Source organism: Protopterus annectens, chromosome 6.part0 (genome assembly GCF_019279795.1).
Source record: "Protopterus annectens isolate FY-2018-M chromosome 6.part0, PAN1.0, whole genome shotgun sequence".
Lineage (NCBI taxonomy): Eukaryota > Metazoa > Chordata > Ceratodontiformes > Protopteridae > Protopterus > Protopterus annectens.
The window spans coordinates 1,193,179,623-1,193,196,139 of record NC_056737.1 but is presented as its reverse complement, the minus strand read 5'-3'; the positions used below and the strand labels follow the sequence as shown (position 1 = coordinate 1,193,196,139).

The 16,517-nt window shown below is 41.4% G+C and overlaps 1 protein-coding gene across 1 annotated transcript in view; it reads left to right on the top strand.

Annotated features, from left to right (window-relative positions):
- The window catches only part of LOC122803967 (arachidonate 12-lipoxygenase, 12R-type-like), a 173,872-nt gene extending 157,789 nt beyond the window's left edge, over nt 1-16,083 (top strand). The window contains exon 3 of the mRNA XM_044073645.1: nt 15,989-16,083. Within this exon, the coding sequence (XP_043929580.1) occupies nt 15,989-16,083 (95 nt within the window). The remainder of the gene's footprint in view (nt 1-15,988) is intronic.
- The last annotated feature ends 434 nt before the right edge of the window (nt 16,084-16,517 follow it).

Sequence of the window (16,517 nt, the reverse complement as noted above, 5' to 3'; positions counted from 1 at the left end):
AGTACGTGTGTTATGTCTCAGATTCTGGCACCTGATAGACAGCTTCTTATTCAACCTAGTGAGTGGGACATCTGTGTGCCTCACTATTGAGTCACTTAAGATTAGAATATTGGGCAAGGCGTTTAGCCTTAGCAGCTTAGGGTGAGGGGCACACTGTGGAGGTGAGCTATGTGTTCTGTGGTTTGTGCTGTGTCGTGGTTATCAAGTGCATTTCTGTATTGGCAGTCTCTGCTGTTTGGATATATTTCTATTGATAGCCTCCGTGAAGGCGGGTATGTGGGTTGTGTTTTTATATGACAGCTGTGATAGTGGCTGTTCTGAAGGGCTATGTGTTCCATGTGGTGTGGTGCAGGCATTGACCTTCTCCTCTTGACCAGCTAGTCCGGTCTTGGCTGGAGAGTGCATAGCTTCTAATTTGGTGATATAAGTGCATCTTTCACAAGTCTGAGTGTTGGGAGGTAAGAGGAGAGGGTTATCTGTGTACATGAGGCAGTTGCTACACTGCCTCAGAATGCCCAAGTGCACCAGGTTACTAGGAGAAAGCACAGGGAACTGCCCTTTAATCCTGCCAGGACGGGTGGTCATAACTACTAAGTACTGGAGCTATTTCCTTGAAGAATGACTAATGCTGATGGCACTTAGGTGTGTTACAATAATTGCTGCAAAAACCTGTTGAATTGCAAAGCAATTTGGCTATTTGAAGTGCAAGAGAGAAAGAACTAGCAAGATCTAAGGGAAAAACTGAAGAGCAGACTTTCTGGCACCAGTAATAGTTTTTCTCAGCTCTACACCTCTGTGCGGAGCTTAAACAAGTGCAAACTCGATCAAACACGGGCTTTTGAACAAGAAAGTTGAAAGGGATGGAAAAACTGCCCAAATGGCTAATACACTACAATTTCTGGGCCAGTAACCACTCCTCTTGTGGTAGATAGGCTACCTAGTGCTTACCACTCCCACTGATAAGCTAGAAGGCTTTCCTCCAACACAGAAAGGCTTGGGGGGCTCAAACGTTTACAAACAGTTCTGGATAGAGCAAATCTGTATCTGGACTAGACTAGTAACAGAAAAGGTGGGAAACTAGCGGAAACATGGGCTTTTAACCCAGAAAGTTGAAAGGGATGGAAAAACTGCCCAAACAGCCAATAAATTACAATTTTTGGGCCAGGAACCACTCCTCTTGTGGTATATAGGCTACCTAGTGCTTACCACTCCCACTGATAAGCTAGAAGGCTTTCCTCCAACACAGAAAGGCTTGGAGGGCTCAAAAGTTTACAAACAGACCTGGATACAGCAAATCTGTATCTGGACTAGACTAGTTACAGGAAACAAGCTTAGAACTTTTTTTACAGAAAAGCAGCTAAAACAGCAGTAAAAACAATTAAAGTGCAATGCAAGCTAGCACACATAAGTGTGTAGCAATACTAAAGCAAATGCAGTTTAAATAAATGCAATTAAATTAAAAAATGACTAAAAGCAAGTGCAGAAAGCAGTAAATTAGGGAAAAATCAAGACAGAGTATCAAAAAATAATGTCAGCAAATATATAATTAATTCAGTCAAGCAAAAGTTAAGACAGTTCAGAACTCTGAACAGTTAAAAAGTGCCAAACAATATACTTAGCTCTATATTTCCATATTGTTTGAGAAGCACACTCAGTCAGACCACAAGGAGAGTCTAGGAATGGTAGATTCTAGCGAAGTGTTTTTTTTTAGTGGAAAGGGAGAAAGGAGGAAGAGAAGATAATTCAAGGTTAAGAAACTAAGTGGGTTGGCCTTCTCAAATGCTCTCTCTGCATTAGGTAGAATCAGTTAATGACACTAGACTGGGAAGTGTGTCCCAGATCACATTTACAGTAGGGGCGGGCATCTGCAAAGCCACTAGTATAAGAACAAGACACCAATAGGGAGACAGGGTGGGAAACTATACTACATCTACTAGCTACACTATTTTAGGCAAAAAACACTACAGAATTGTTTATCACAGCAGAAAAAAACAGCAGTGAGCCACTAAATGAAAGTTTTAAACAGATACAGGAGCAAGGATATTCTAGAGAATGTTTTAACTGCAAACAAATCAGTTATATGATACACTCCTTGACAGGAAATCAGAACAAGCAAACAGATGCTTAATAAATGGAGAAAATGTGCAGTTAATACCTTTCACACAGTGAAACCAGCTGAAAAATGTTTTACAGTGTGACGGTAAAAACCTTATCTATCAGGCCCTGTAAGGCAATTTCAGTACAACTGTGCAGATTAGTTTATAGCAATAAAATACAGTAAAATGTATGCAGCATGTGTTATAAATGGCTAGAATAAGCAATAACTATTAAAAATAAGTAAAACAAAACAGGATACTTATTGTTATATATCACAGATCAGAGTTCTGGTCAGTGCCCCTCCTCTACTCAGCTCAGTCTGTATAGACAGAAATCCTCAAAAAGTTAAGGTTTAAATACCAGAAAGTACAACCTGAAACAACTTTTAAAAAGCTCAAAAAAAAAAAAACAGTGAGTGCTTACTCCAAACCCTAGATCAGCCAACCTCTACCAGCCAGCAGCCAATCAACAAAAGAGTCTCACTAAGTGAAGAAAGGCTTCTGTTAGGCCAAAATGGCCTGGAAAATGTGCTCAGAACAAACAATGCAAACAAACAACCAGGCCACAGAGACAGCAAGCCTGACATGGGCTGTGCTACAGCTACCAGCTACACTATTCTAGGAAGAAAACACTACAGAAATGTTTATCACAGCAGAAAAACAGCAGTGAGCCACTAAATTAAAGTTTTAAACAGATAAAGGAGCAAGGAGACTCTAGAGAATAGAGATAAAAAGTGCTATAAATGACTAGAATAAGCAATAACTAGTAAAAATAAGCAAAAGAAACAGGATACTTATTGTTATATATCATAGATCAAAGTTGGGTCAGTGCCCCTCCTCCAGTCAGCTCAGTCTGTATAGACCTGTTACCTGTTGAGCCACTGACATGAATGCTGTATGATGGTTATTTTCTTTATCTTTCTGTCTTTGCCTTGCAACTTGATATAGTTTCTTTGTGCCATCTGCCGAATCACTTTCCAGAAACTGGTAGAGTGCCTCTGATGTCTATTTCTGATGAAAGCAGTAGATTGTTAGCTATGGTACATCAAGGCAAGGATCCTACCAACATGCTGTGAAGTGAGTACTACAGTTCACAGTAAAGGACTCATCATAACTGGCCATATTCAGCAATATCCAAGTGGTGGAACAAATCCTACCCACATTAATTAAGAACCCGTGGGGTCAGGAGGCAGAAGTGTGTCTCTGATAGTGCCAACCACACCACTGAAAAACTGAACATGTAGACAGACATCAAAGTGTATGTGGTTAGCATCCTAACCCTGGCAGGGTGTTCTATTCCTTTCCTTGGCATGTCTATGTCACCACACATATGTCTGAGGGCTGCCATCATCAGTCTGGAACACTAAGCCCATGTCCCTCAGTCCTGTCATCATTGTTGTGTAACTTTATCTGCAGATGAGCAATTTGGCTGACCAGTGGCATGAATTCCCTCCCTCACTATGAAAAATCCAGTGCAAGTCAATCAATCCCATCCTCCCCTGTCCAGCTACTCTAACCCCCATACCTATAATCAAACTTGAGTCATTTAGGATATAGTCATGGCTTTAGGCCTGTGCCACAGAGATGGGAATTTGGCACATTGTTTAATCAACTAGTAGTAAAGGCCATCCCCAATATAGTGATTTGTGAGTTGTGGAGTTGTCATCTGGCCAAGGCCATCACCAATATTGTGATTTGTGAGTTGTGGCATTGTCAAAAGGCAAAGGCCACCACCAATATGATGATTTGTGAGATGCAGCATTGTCATTTAGCAAAGGCCACTACTAATATGGAGATTTGTGAGTTGTGGTATTGTCATCTGGCAAAGGCTACCACCAATATGGTGATTTGTGAGTTGCAGTGTTGTCATCTGGCTGAAGCCACTTTTCAGCCAAGTGAATGAGAACAAACATGTGAGAGCTTGCAGGTTTTTCATGCATGCAAATCCAACTCTGAAAATACTGTGCCCAGGTGGGGGCTGTAACAAAGGTATGTCCCACATATGTCCAGGTGGGGGTTGTAATAAAGGTATGCACCAGGTGTGCCCAGGTGGGGCTTGTAACAAAGGTGTGTCCAGGTGGGGACTGTAAAAAGGTATTTACCAGGATCTTATTCTTTGGCTTCTTATAATCCTTCTCATTGGTGCCGTCTAAGTCAAAGTCAGCCTTTTGTGCTTAGGAATGTGGAATAAAGAGACATATATAGTTCCATTAATAGAGCAACTAAGAGGACTACTAAAAATAATTTTAAAGCTCACTTATATATGCTGCAGGTACATATAACTCCATATGAAGTATTGAAAAAAGAAATTCTAAGTTCACCACAGGTGCTGAGAAAAACAGTCTTGGCAAACTTCAAAGACTGAAGCATTACTAATTTCATAAACTTTAATATTACCCTGACTTATGAATAGCATCCATTCCTGTCAAGGTATTAGAAATGCCAAACATTTAGAGTAAGAGAAAAAACATACATAGGAACAGACATGTGGCCAATGGTGAGACTGCAATCTATATTACTGATAATGTCTTTTTATGTTGCTCATTGTAAGAGACCCTTTTTCATTTTTAATAATTTTATCTTGGTTTTGTAGACAAAACAAAAAAAATCTGTGCATGCCTTGTTGTAGCTTTCTACCTCCTCCTAACATGCAGGCAGATTTATATCATGAAGTTGGATTCTTGGGTGCCAAGGGTGTATTTATAACAGTAACAATTTTTTTTTATCAGATCTTCTTTATGGTGGTATCTATATTTGACCATCACTATTTAGCCAATACATTTTTCTATCTGAGGACAATATGCAAAAGATTTTATCTTTAGTATTATGCCGTGATCCCTGCTTTGGCCATCAAGCCTAATTCTTACTTTAGCCAACCTGGTCTGGTCATTCTTGAGGGAAGCTGAATACTTATAGCCCATTTCTTTCTCTTATGGGTGAGGGCTGAGTGAGAAATCTGGGTTTATACTTCAGCCCTAAACCATGCATATGCCTAGGATTTTGGAACTTCTCAGAGTTATACAAAAGCTCCATTTCTTTGGTCACTACCTGGGGAAATTATGGGTACTGAATGCCTTCAGAGATGCACCTGGGAGAAATGAGCAGCCTTGGTCACCTTTCTTCTCCCCCTCCCCAGTTGGCTTCACTAGTATTGGGGCTACTAATCAAACTCTGGTCTCCTTAGGTTCATAGGTGTTTACTAGGTTAATGACCACAAGGGCGTTTTTAAACCTAGCAATGTATCCTAAATCTCTGACAAGTTCTGGTATCCTTGATAAGTACAAACAGGGGTTTGGGAGATCAAACATTTACAGGCTACCTGTGTCCATTAGAGACATAGGTGCCAAACCAGGGATGAATTTCTCGTTCCCCCTCCAACTGCCCAAGTTACTGTTGAATTGGATTAGGGAGGAACTCGGCTTCACATTGATGGGGAGCCTGTTTCACAAATGGTGTAGTCTTTGGGATACATACCCGTCTCTCCAGCAGGTCCTATTTATATCACAGGCAAGGTTTAAGTCTTTAGAATGGGTAATCCTGGTGCTGTTTGTTTTGCAGATATGTAGGAGGTCCATCAGAGTAGGTTCCGACAATGCCCTGTATTCGAGGCACAGATCTCCCCTTAACAGCCTGTAGGAGATATGATACAGGGGATAGAGCCTTGTGGAGGTCTGCATAGGACATGTTACTTACTCCCTGCATTCTTATAGTGAGCAACTTCTGTGAGCATTCCAATTGTTGGATGTGCCTGGTTAGGTATATAGCAAAGGGAGCACTGCACTCAATGATAGGTCTGGTGAATGCCAAATACAGTGAAACATTGACTTCCTTGAACCTAGATATCATACCTTGTTTTATAAGATGTGGAACATAGAATGATTTTCTCACTCCGGTAGATAAGTGATGGTCAAAGGCTGGATCACTGTCTTTGTGTGTCTCTAAGTCCCTGACTGCTGGGTCAACTCTAAGGAGTGTGCTGTCAATATGATAGTTACCAGGGGTGGATGACTTCCCAAAAGATACTATTATGTATTTCGTGGCATTTAGTTTTAGTCCATGGTTCTGACACCAGTTATTTGTCTGTGTCAGCCCATCCTAGAAAACATTTGTGTCAGTGTGTGGGATTCAATGACAGCTCCTAACTTAAACTCATCTGCAACTTTAGTGAGCCAGAGACCACTGACACTGGCCTTGACTTCATAGAAGTAAATGCCAAAAAGGAGAAGTCCAAGTACCAATTTCTGAGGGACTCCACTTGTGACTGGCCTCTTTGTAGAGGTGGGCTCCCCAATTCTGACTTCCTGTGTCCTGTCTGCAACCCAATTAACTATCCACTGGGTGACATATGAGTTTGACCTAGCCTTCTGAGTTTTTCAACGATGCCCAAGTGGAGTATTGTGTCAAATGCCTTGGCCAGGTCAAGGTAGGCAGTGTGAACCATTTTGCTCTCATCCATTGCTTTGGTGACTTTCTCAAAGAAGTCCACCAGGTTGGGTAGGCATGACCTGCCCTTGAGAAAGCCAAAGTGGGTTATGTCCAGTGTCTGGAGGTTTACTATATCATTATTGATCATTTCCATGATAATTCTTTCCATGACTTTGCATATAAGACTAGCGAGACTTATTGGTCTGTAGTTTCCAGAGTCTGTAGATGGCCCATCTTTGTGTAGAAGGATGACTGTTGCTGTTCTCCATTCATGAGGCACAAAGCCTGTTTGGAGGTTACAGTTAAACAGAAATTTCAGAGGACCTGATAGGTCATGTCTCATGCTATTTAGAAGCATCCTGGGATATTGTCTAGGCCCATTGATGCAGTATTCTTGGCCTTAGAGAAAACATTAAGGACTTGCTCCCTAGTGATAGCAGAGGGAGTTATATTTGACGGTATTTCTTGAGGGTAGGTTGAGGGGGAGAGAGGGGTAAATTTGGAGCTGAATTTATCAGCCAGTAGATTTGCTATATCTTCTGACTCAGTATATGCAGTTCTGTTTACCATGAGCTCTGCACACACTTGTATATTGCCTTTGTGGTTGTGGACATAGCTAAAGAATGCCTTGTGGATGTACATGGCCTGGGAGACCAAATTTACCTATAATTTGGCTTTGGTAGACTTTATTTGCCCTCTGGGTTGTTTGATGAAAATGTTTTTATCCTACTGGGCGCTGCACCTCCTAATGTTTGCCATGATTTTCTTCCTCCTGTTATACAGCCTATTGATTGTGTGATTCCACCAGGGTGTTTTTTTTTTTTTTGCGTTAGGTCTGTACTTCTCCCTGGTGGGTACAGCTGCCTCTCTGCAGTAATTTACATGTTTGTTTAGGGTTTCAGTGAACAGTTCTGCATAGGAAGCAGTGTTCTCAGGGTTTACGGGAGCTTGAAATGTTGCCTGCGTATCACTTATTAGATAGAAGTTAGCCTTAGAATTAGTTCCTGAATATCCAGGTTTAGTTGGGGGTCTAACCTTACCAGAAAAGACAATACACTAGGGGGTGTGCAGTACTCTTTTATATTAGGGACAATTCATTCCAGTATGGTTGCACCCCTGGTTGGTGCATTGCCAGTCTGTCCAGGGTTGGTGTTTACAAAATCTAGGAATTTCTGTGCCTGTACATTTGGAGTCATGTACTCTCCATGGCTTTAAACCATGTCTTAGTGACTGCACAGATGTCAGCATTCTCTAGGGTGAAGAGAACTTCTAGGGAGTGGAGTATTTTCTTTAGACTCCTAGCACTGAGTAGTAATACCCTTTGATTTTCTTGGTTTTGATTTGCTATTTCAGAAGTACTTTTAGTTTGGCATTGCCTAAAAAAGGCTCTATGGGGGAGAACAATGTTTGTAAGTAATATTTGAAAGCCTAGAGGGGGGTAGGTGCAGACCATCCCTGGAAAGCAGCATGATCTGTTGACTATCGCCTTCCATGCTGACAAATATTGCACCCCCTTAGAATAACACTAGAAGCTAAGCCAATTATTAAAGTTGTTTCTATTGTAACATTATCCTTGTAGAAGGTAAAATGCTGCTCAATACTAGGGTCATACCAGCCTGGGGTACACATTCCAAGAGCTCCATGATGTCTCTCTTCATATAGTCCAGGGAGGCAAGTCTCAGGTCATTCACACCCATATGGACTATGACTGAGACATACTGCCACTTGTGGTCAAATTACCTGAGTGCATGTGTAATGTGGCAGATCCTGGACCCTGATAAGTAACTGACTGTGACTTTCTCCTTATTCTGGCTGGTGAGAGGGACATCAGTCTGTCTCACAATGGAGTCTCCAATTAACAGAATGTTAGATTGTGGGGTGGCTTGTCTTATGGACTTAGAAGTAGAGGCTCCATGATATGTGACTTTATGTGTTGATGGGGGTGTTGTTTTAAAGAGTACATTTTGGGGCTGCTGAGGGTATTTGTTATGTGTACCTCATCTAGGAGGTCTGTGGAGTTTAGGAAGTTACATTTTAGTGCCTCAACATATGTGGGTCTATGTTTCTGCTTTGAACTGTGTGCAATAGGTGCAGCGTGTGTACTACTGACAACCTTGATGACATTAGGAGTACTTTTATGTAAGAGCTTTGCCTCCAGTGACATTGTGCAAATGCATCTCTTATGTACCACAGCAATTTGTTTGAAAATTAACTGGTTATCATTAAACATGAGGCTATTTCTACATTGCCTCAGGATGCCCATATCCACCAAGCTAGTAATGGAAATCGTGGGAAAGTTCATATCCATGGCAACAGACCCTTTTTTATTAATTAGACACTTGGAGTGAGAATATAAAGCAAAGTCAGGAGTATCTGGTTTGCAACTCTGGGGACAGTGCTTGTTACTACAAACTAGCTGTTCTGTGTGCAACTACGTATTGGTGAAATTTCAATCATGCTCTTGCAGAAAAAAATGTCACTCAGGGTGTCTGTGTCTATACAGGGCACCTGTCAAACACTTGAAACAAAACCAATAAGTAGACCCTGAAAATTTAAGGATGAAGTATTTAGGCAGATATTCTGAAGGTATAAACAAATCTAAGCAATACTTACTGAAAACAAATAATTAGCTTGTCAAGAATGATGAAAAGAGGGGAGTCATGTGAATGGCTACTGCCTGGCTACTACTAATGCTGGTCTCACCACAGCTTCACTCTACTGGAATGTAATAGTCCTTTGCTTCAGAAGCAAAACTTTAGCAACAATCTCAACATGAGAAATAGACATAGACTATATGGTGATCCACAGTCTTGTCCCAGATGATGCAAGGGTCTGTAGGCTTGTTGAAACCTTTTCCTGGTAGATGCTTTGAATAGCAACCAGATGTATCAGGAATGTTAAGCACAGACACTCAGTGCTCAATCAGAAATAGTCAGAAATCAATACACTCTGCTCCTTCTCTCACCAGGAGCAGAATATAAGCACAAATTCTAAGCTGTCACCTGTGAAGCCATTATTAGGCTTTCTGGTGATCACCAGTCTCCAGGAAATAATGTCCCTGTACTCCTCTCATCAGGAGAAAACAAATGCACTAATCCCAAGATGATGACTTGAGATGTACCTCCCTGGACTACATGAAAAGAGACATGGAAGAGCTCTCTGATCATGTAGCCCAGGCGGGTATGACCCTGACCCTGAGTAGCATCCTGCCCTCACCAAGAACGATACCTCAGTATAAAGAAAAAATTATCAATTTCAACAATTGGCTAAGCTTCTAGTGTCATTCAAAGGGGATCCAGTGTCTGTCAGCCTGGGATGACATGCTTGACAAGCCGCGTTGCTTCGCAAGAAATGGCTTGCACCTGTCACCCCTTGGCTTTCGAATACTGGCCAAGGCTCTTGCTGCCCCCATGGTGCCTTTTTTAGGCAAGGCTCAAAATTCAAACCCACCTCCATAAACAGCGCAAGTAAAAAAATGAGGGTTATGCTACTCAACGCCAGGAGTTTAAATCTCAAAATGCATGCGCTCAAAACAATCCTAAGTATGGAGAACGTCGACATCTGTGCAGTAACTGAAACCTGGCTCCAGAGAGCACTCCAGCACTACTGGGCTATAACTCATACCACACATTTCGGCCACAGAACACGGAGCAAAACACAAAAGGAGGGGGTGTATCCATATTCATTAAGGATACTCACACCTCCAGGTTAGTGGCGCAGCATGATACCTCTGAGATCATCCATGCGCAGCTAACATCAGGCAGATCTGCAATGCAAATTGTGGCCTGCTACAGATCACCCTCCATGACCCAGGACCACCACTCTCGAGACACTGGAAAACATGAAGGTCCTAGCGAACACCCTGATATTGGGCAATTTCAATTACCCTACTATTAACTTGGAAAACTACTTGAGTACAAATTCCCAGGCTCAGCGCTTCCTGGAATTTATCAACTCAAATGTCCTGGATCAGCTGGTAAGCTCCCCTACCAGAGGCCACAACATATTGGACCTGGTCATTACCAACATGGGTGACAGGTGTTCCGTACCGGAGGTCAACCCGTCACTGGTTAGATCAGACCATAAACTAATCACCCTGGATGTCCACACCCCCAACCAAGGAAACCACAGTGAAACACTTTTCTAAAGCAAACTTCACCTTACTTAAGGCAGAGGTGGTAGGTTTCACAGCCCCTATGCTCAAGGATAACACTGCCCAAGATACAGAATCCTTTACAGTTGCACTCTGTGAGCACCTACAAGGATGCATGGATCGTGTCATCCCTAGCAAAACCAAGACTCACTCCCCTAAGAGAAGGAAACCAGTTTGGTGGACCCCTGCCATAAACAGGTTATACAATAAAAGGAGGAAACTAGTTCAGAAAAAAAGCAAATCCCAAGAAGGAAAGGCATCCCTGATCAGTATCAGTAAGAAACTAAGGTCCCTCATAAAATCATCCAAGGCTAACTTCAAAAGAAAAATAGCCAAGGATTCAAAAGATAACCACAAAGCCTTCTTTAGCTATGTCAAGAATCTAAGTGGCAACTCGCAGATATGCTCTGAGCTAGTGCAAAATAGCACAAAATATACTGAACCTACTGATATTGCCAACATCCTGGCAGATAGATTCAATGCAAACTTCACCTCCCTCTCACCTTCAAAAGGGCCCACAACAATACCAGAAAAGTGTAGTGTTCCAGAAATCACAGAAGCACAGGTGAAAACAGCCCTTTCAAAAGCCAAAAACATAGCATCAATGGGGTCAGATGGTGTCCCAGGCTGAGTCTTGCACGAACTACAGAACGAACTAACCTCCCATCTAAACACACTGTTCAACCTCAGCCTCTCCACAGGCTACGTGCCCATAGAATGGCGCCCAGCAACGGTTATTCTGGTCCACAAAGGAGGGGCCACAACTGACCCTGGCAACCATCGCCCCATAAGCCTGACTAGCCAGGTCTGTGAGTCTATGGAGCGCATCATCATGGACCTCATTAATAAAGACATTGGGAACCTCCAAACACTTGACCTGACCCAGTTCGGATTTGTTAAGGGCAGATTATGCCTAATAAACCTAGTTGATATCTTCAAGACAGTCACCAAGGCCATAGACGAGGGAAAGGTGGTTCACACAGCCTACCTTGATCTCACCAAGGTGTTCAACACCATTCCTTACTCAGGTATTATAGAAAAACTCACCAGCCTGAACATAAACCCCTACATCACAAGATGGGTTGCCAACTGGCTTATAGACAGAAATCACACAGTAGGAATAGTGGGCTCCAGGTCCGACTCTAAACCAGTCATAAGTGGTGTCCCGCAAGGCTCAGTTCCCCTACTGTTCGGCATATATTTCTCAGAAGTACAGGCAAACACAGGAGGACTATGGCTAACCAAGTTCACAGATGACTGCAAACTGGGAGCCATAACTGACTCTCCAGCTGACACGGACATCCTTCTAAAAGGCCTTACTGAGACAGACACCTGGTGTCAAAGTCATGGCCTCAAGCTAAATGCCAAAAAATTCATAGTCATCCCGTTTGGGAAAAACAAAACACTCACAAATTACCACATAGGCAGCAGCCCCCTTAATACAGAAGAGGTAATAAGAGATCTGGGGACCCAGATAGATAGTAATCTCTCATTTGACAATCATATTGCCAAAGTAGTTAGGAAATCCTTCTATGTGACCCATCTAATTACTAAGGGGTTCACATCTAGAAATAAAGAGGTTATAGTGCCACTCTACTCGTCACTCATCAGACCCATCATAGAGTACAATGCCCCATTTGGGATGTACCTCACAAGACACTTCCAACAGCTGGAAAGACCACAAAAGCACCTCACCAAGAGGATTACTGGCTGCAAACCTATGTCCTATGCAGTCCGACTGAAAAAACTCCAGCTGTACTCAGTGACATATTGCTTACTCAGAGGTGATCTCTGCCTGACTTACAAAGCCATGTCCAACTCAGAATTGATGGACATGCTCCACCTGTTGTATGTTTATAGTCATCCCCTTTGGCAAAAACAAAGTGCCCACAAATTACCACATAGGTGGTAATCCATTAAGTACAGAAGAAGTAATTAGGGACCTGGGGACCCAAGTTGATAGCAATCTCTCATTTGACAACCACGTGGCCAAAGTGGTTAGAAAAACATTTTATATAGCTCACCTAATCATGAAGGGATTCACATCTAGATCAGGGGACGTCATCGTGCCTCTTTACTCATCCCTCATCAGGCCCATAATTGAGTACAATGCCCCTTTTGGGATGTACCTTACCAGACACCTGCAGCAACTGGAAAGACCCCAAAAGTACCTCACCAAGAGGATCAAAGGGCTCAAACAGATGCCATATGCTGCCCGGTTAAAGAAACTCCAGCTCTACTCAGTGGCATACCGCCTGTTCAGAGGCGACCTGTGCCTGACGCACAAAGCCATGTCCAACCCGGAATGAATGGACATGCTGCACCTCAGAAAATCCAAATCCCATCGAGCTACGCGCTCGAGAGACTTGAACCTCAGCACTGAAATAAATAGGACATGCTGGAGGGACAGATTCATAACCCAGAGGCTCCCTTCACTCTGGAATAAAATCCCAGTCCAGGTTAGCCAGAGTCTCTCATTGACTCTCTTCAAGAGGAATCTTGATGAGTGGATGGGAGATCGTAGGTTTACCCCGGGTATCACTTCTGTGTCACTGTTAGACAGAGGCACAGTATACTAACCTCGAAAAAGGGCATAGCAAAATAAATTTAAAATGGGTGGCGAAAGCCAAACACATTCTGGCTAGGCTTATAAATGCCCTAGGGCAGATAGCCTAGTATGAACCTATGAACCTATGAACCTATGAACCTAAAGAAATCCAAGTCACTGTGAGCCATGCGCTCTACTGAGCTAAACCTCGCCACAACAATAAATAGAACATGCCGGAGGGATAGATTCCTGTCACAGAGACTCCCCATGCTTTGGAACAAAATTCCTAACGACATTAGGCAGAGCCCCTCACTAACACTTTTCAAGAGAAGCATTGATGAGTGGATGGGTAAAAGGAAAATACACCCCGGGATCACTTCATTGGCTCTGCTTGACAGAGGCTCAGTTAATTAATCAATGGGCCGGTGAAAGCAGACACTCTGGCTAGGCTTATAAATGCCCTCGGGCAGATAGCCTAGTACCTACCTATGAACCTATGAACCTATAATACTGAGAGGCAGAATGTGGGCTCTCCAGTAATTATTGGTCTTGCAATAGATGTTGCAGATTTTAAAAGCAAGATGAAAAGAAGGGTTCATTTTCTAAGACCAGCAGTGTGCACTAAGCAGTTAGATATGAAAGGGGGGCTAACCTTTAGCTGTCTAAGTGGAGAGCCACTAGTTTTAAAAGGGCAAGATAGACTGAAAAGGGGTGGGACCTCTATATTCTGGTTCTATGGAATACAGTGGCATGGCCAATAAATTTAATTAGTTGAAGGGGAGGGATTTCACAAAATGATTATTTTTGTGCTTACTCACAACAGCCCGTCAAAGGGGAGACAAAATGAGATATGTGGTCAAATTAACATAAGGGCAGACAACTAGAAAGACAGCTGTGTTTAAGAACACAACAGTACCAGGGTGGAAGGGTGGGAAAACATTTCTGTGTGACTCACAAGAGACAGAGCTGTGGTCTCTTTCCAAGTTTCAATATGCAATTGAAAGCAGAATACAAGTAAAACAAAACACAGTGTAAAGAAAACAGATCACAGTATACAAAACAGAAGAAGGCAATAAAGTAATACAGAATACAAAAAAATCAAAAGCAAACTAACCTTTCCCTCACAGCAAGCTGTAGCAGAGCCTGGGTGAGCTTTTCCAATAAAAGACTTACAAGTCAGGGTTTGATCCCTTCTATACTGTAAGCCTGTCAGACATGTTTAGAAATGGTGTATAGAGAACTGCTAGTGATTTATTTGTAATTATTTCTTATAAAAATAAAAAATGAACTCAGGCTGTGGTATGACTGCATATTCTATTTTACAATTACCAGAGAATGTTATTGCCTATATAGGTTCCCTTTCTTTCTTTATTTATTTGACATTTGTTTTCTTTGATATCACCAATAAAAATTGCAATAATAGTGACTCAGCCCTTGATGTACACCAGTGGTAGGAGCTACTTTTTTGATAATTTGTCTGATATGTAGATGTTTCAACTCTGAGATCCCACTACAGTGAGGAACGGGCAAATATCCTGACCTTCACTGTACTGCGAGCCCACAAGAAGCACTTTGAGGTCTGGCATTTTCGTTCTTTAGAGCGTTCGATGTTATTAACTTTCATTCATATAATATAGACCCTATCAGAGGCATTATTTACCTGCAGTTAGACAATATGAAATTCTGACACTTGTTCTGGTGCTGATGTAACACATTAATAAACGGTTATTAAATCCAGAACCTGTTCACACAGTCAAAGTGACATTTGTTTGTGATAAAATAGACATCCAGTCTCTGATTGGTTTATAATGAAGACACACTTTAGGCTCATTGTTCTGTTGATTGCTTGGTTCAGTTAAGATCTGTCCTCATTTCCAAAAAGCAGTGATTCTGCATGCTAAGACTGATTTATTAAATAGCATTTCTAGAAGATCTGCAGTGGCATGGTACAATCCTATTATTTTGTGCCTCTCTGATTTTTTCATTATCCAAGTAATATCCATCAGTTTCAGATTCCTTTCTTTGATTCCTTTACTAAGATCTGTGTTTTTCTTAATTTTTATCATAGGTTCATAGGTAAGTACTAGGCTAGCTGCCATTGCGGACCATTTTAAGCCTAGCCAATTTCCCTTTTTGTGTTCAAAATAACTTATCCCATTTGTTAGAATGGCCTTACCCATCCCACGGTCATTAATTATATATTACCACTAATGAGAATAACTGACATTGTACTATAGATAACTTTAGGGGACCGTAATCATGTTGTTGTTCTTTGCACCAGCTCTGTATCCGCTGTGGGGTACCTACCTGTGTAATTTCATACAACTGTCTTTCTGTTTTTTTTTTTTTTTAATGAACTTTTAGTGATGTTGATGCATTTATTGGTTGTAAACTTTCCTGTTTGGGAACATATATTCATAACCGTACTGTAATCGGAAATAGGTATATTATAAGGTGAGATGTTCTGCCCTTCAGAAATGATAATGTCAGCTTCACATTTTTGATTTGTGTTGGTATACCATATAAAAGGCACATAATAATTTAAGAATATATACAAATTTGAAAAATATTACATTAAGGAATTAAGGAAGGCAATCTAGTTAAACAGTGTCTCATACTGACTGTTTTCTTGTGTTTTGTTTAAACTAATGCATACTTACATTTGCATATTAACTAATGCATACTTATATTTGCATATTAACTAATGCATACTTACATTTGCATATTAACTAATGCATACTTACATTTGCATATTAACTTCTGCAGCCAGGATATCATTGGAAGGTACAAAATTCCTGGAAGAGCTGCAAGCACAAGAACAGCTGAGACAAGGTGTTGGTAAGTATTGTTCATTTATGTAAAAAAAATATATCAGTTGTATTGTTTGCATTATCATTTTTTGCTTGTTAAAAAGGTAGGTACACTGCTCTGAACACCCTTTTCAGGGACAACCTGGACTAAACAGATGAAACAATTGCATTTCCAGCAAGCCAAGGCAAGGAAAAGAAACAAATTATGTATGTAACACAGTTGTTCAGACAATAAATAAAGTAACAGTTCTTTCAACCGTGATGACAAGGCCATAAAACAGCAGTTGTATGTGAAATGGTATGTCATAAATAGTACTATTAGCTTAAAAAGAAGATAGTATTCAACAAGAAAAGGATCTTAAAATGGAAAAACATTCACTTCAAACACAAGAGACGTCTTTGTGGAGGAAGAGAAAGAAAAAAGAGATATTTAATAAGGACAAGTTCAGAGTGAAAGGCCTACATCTTGGTGAGTATTGGAATGT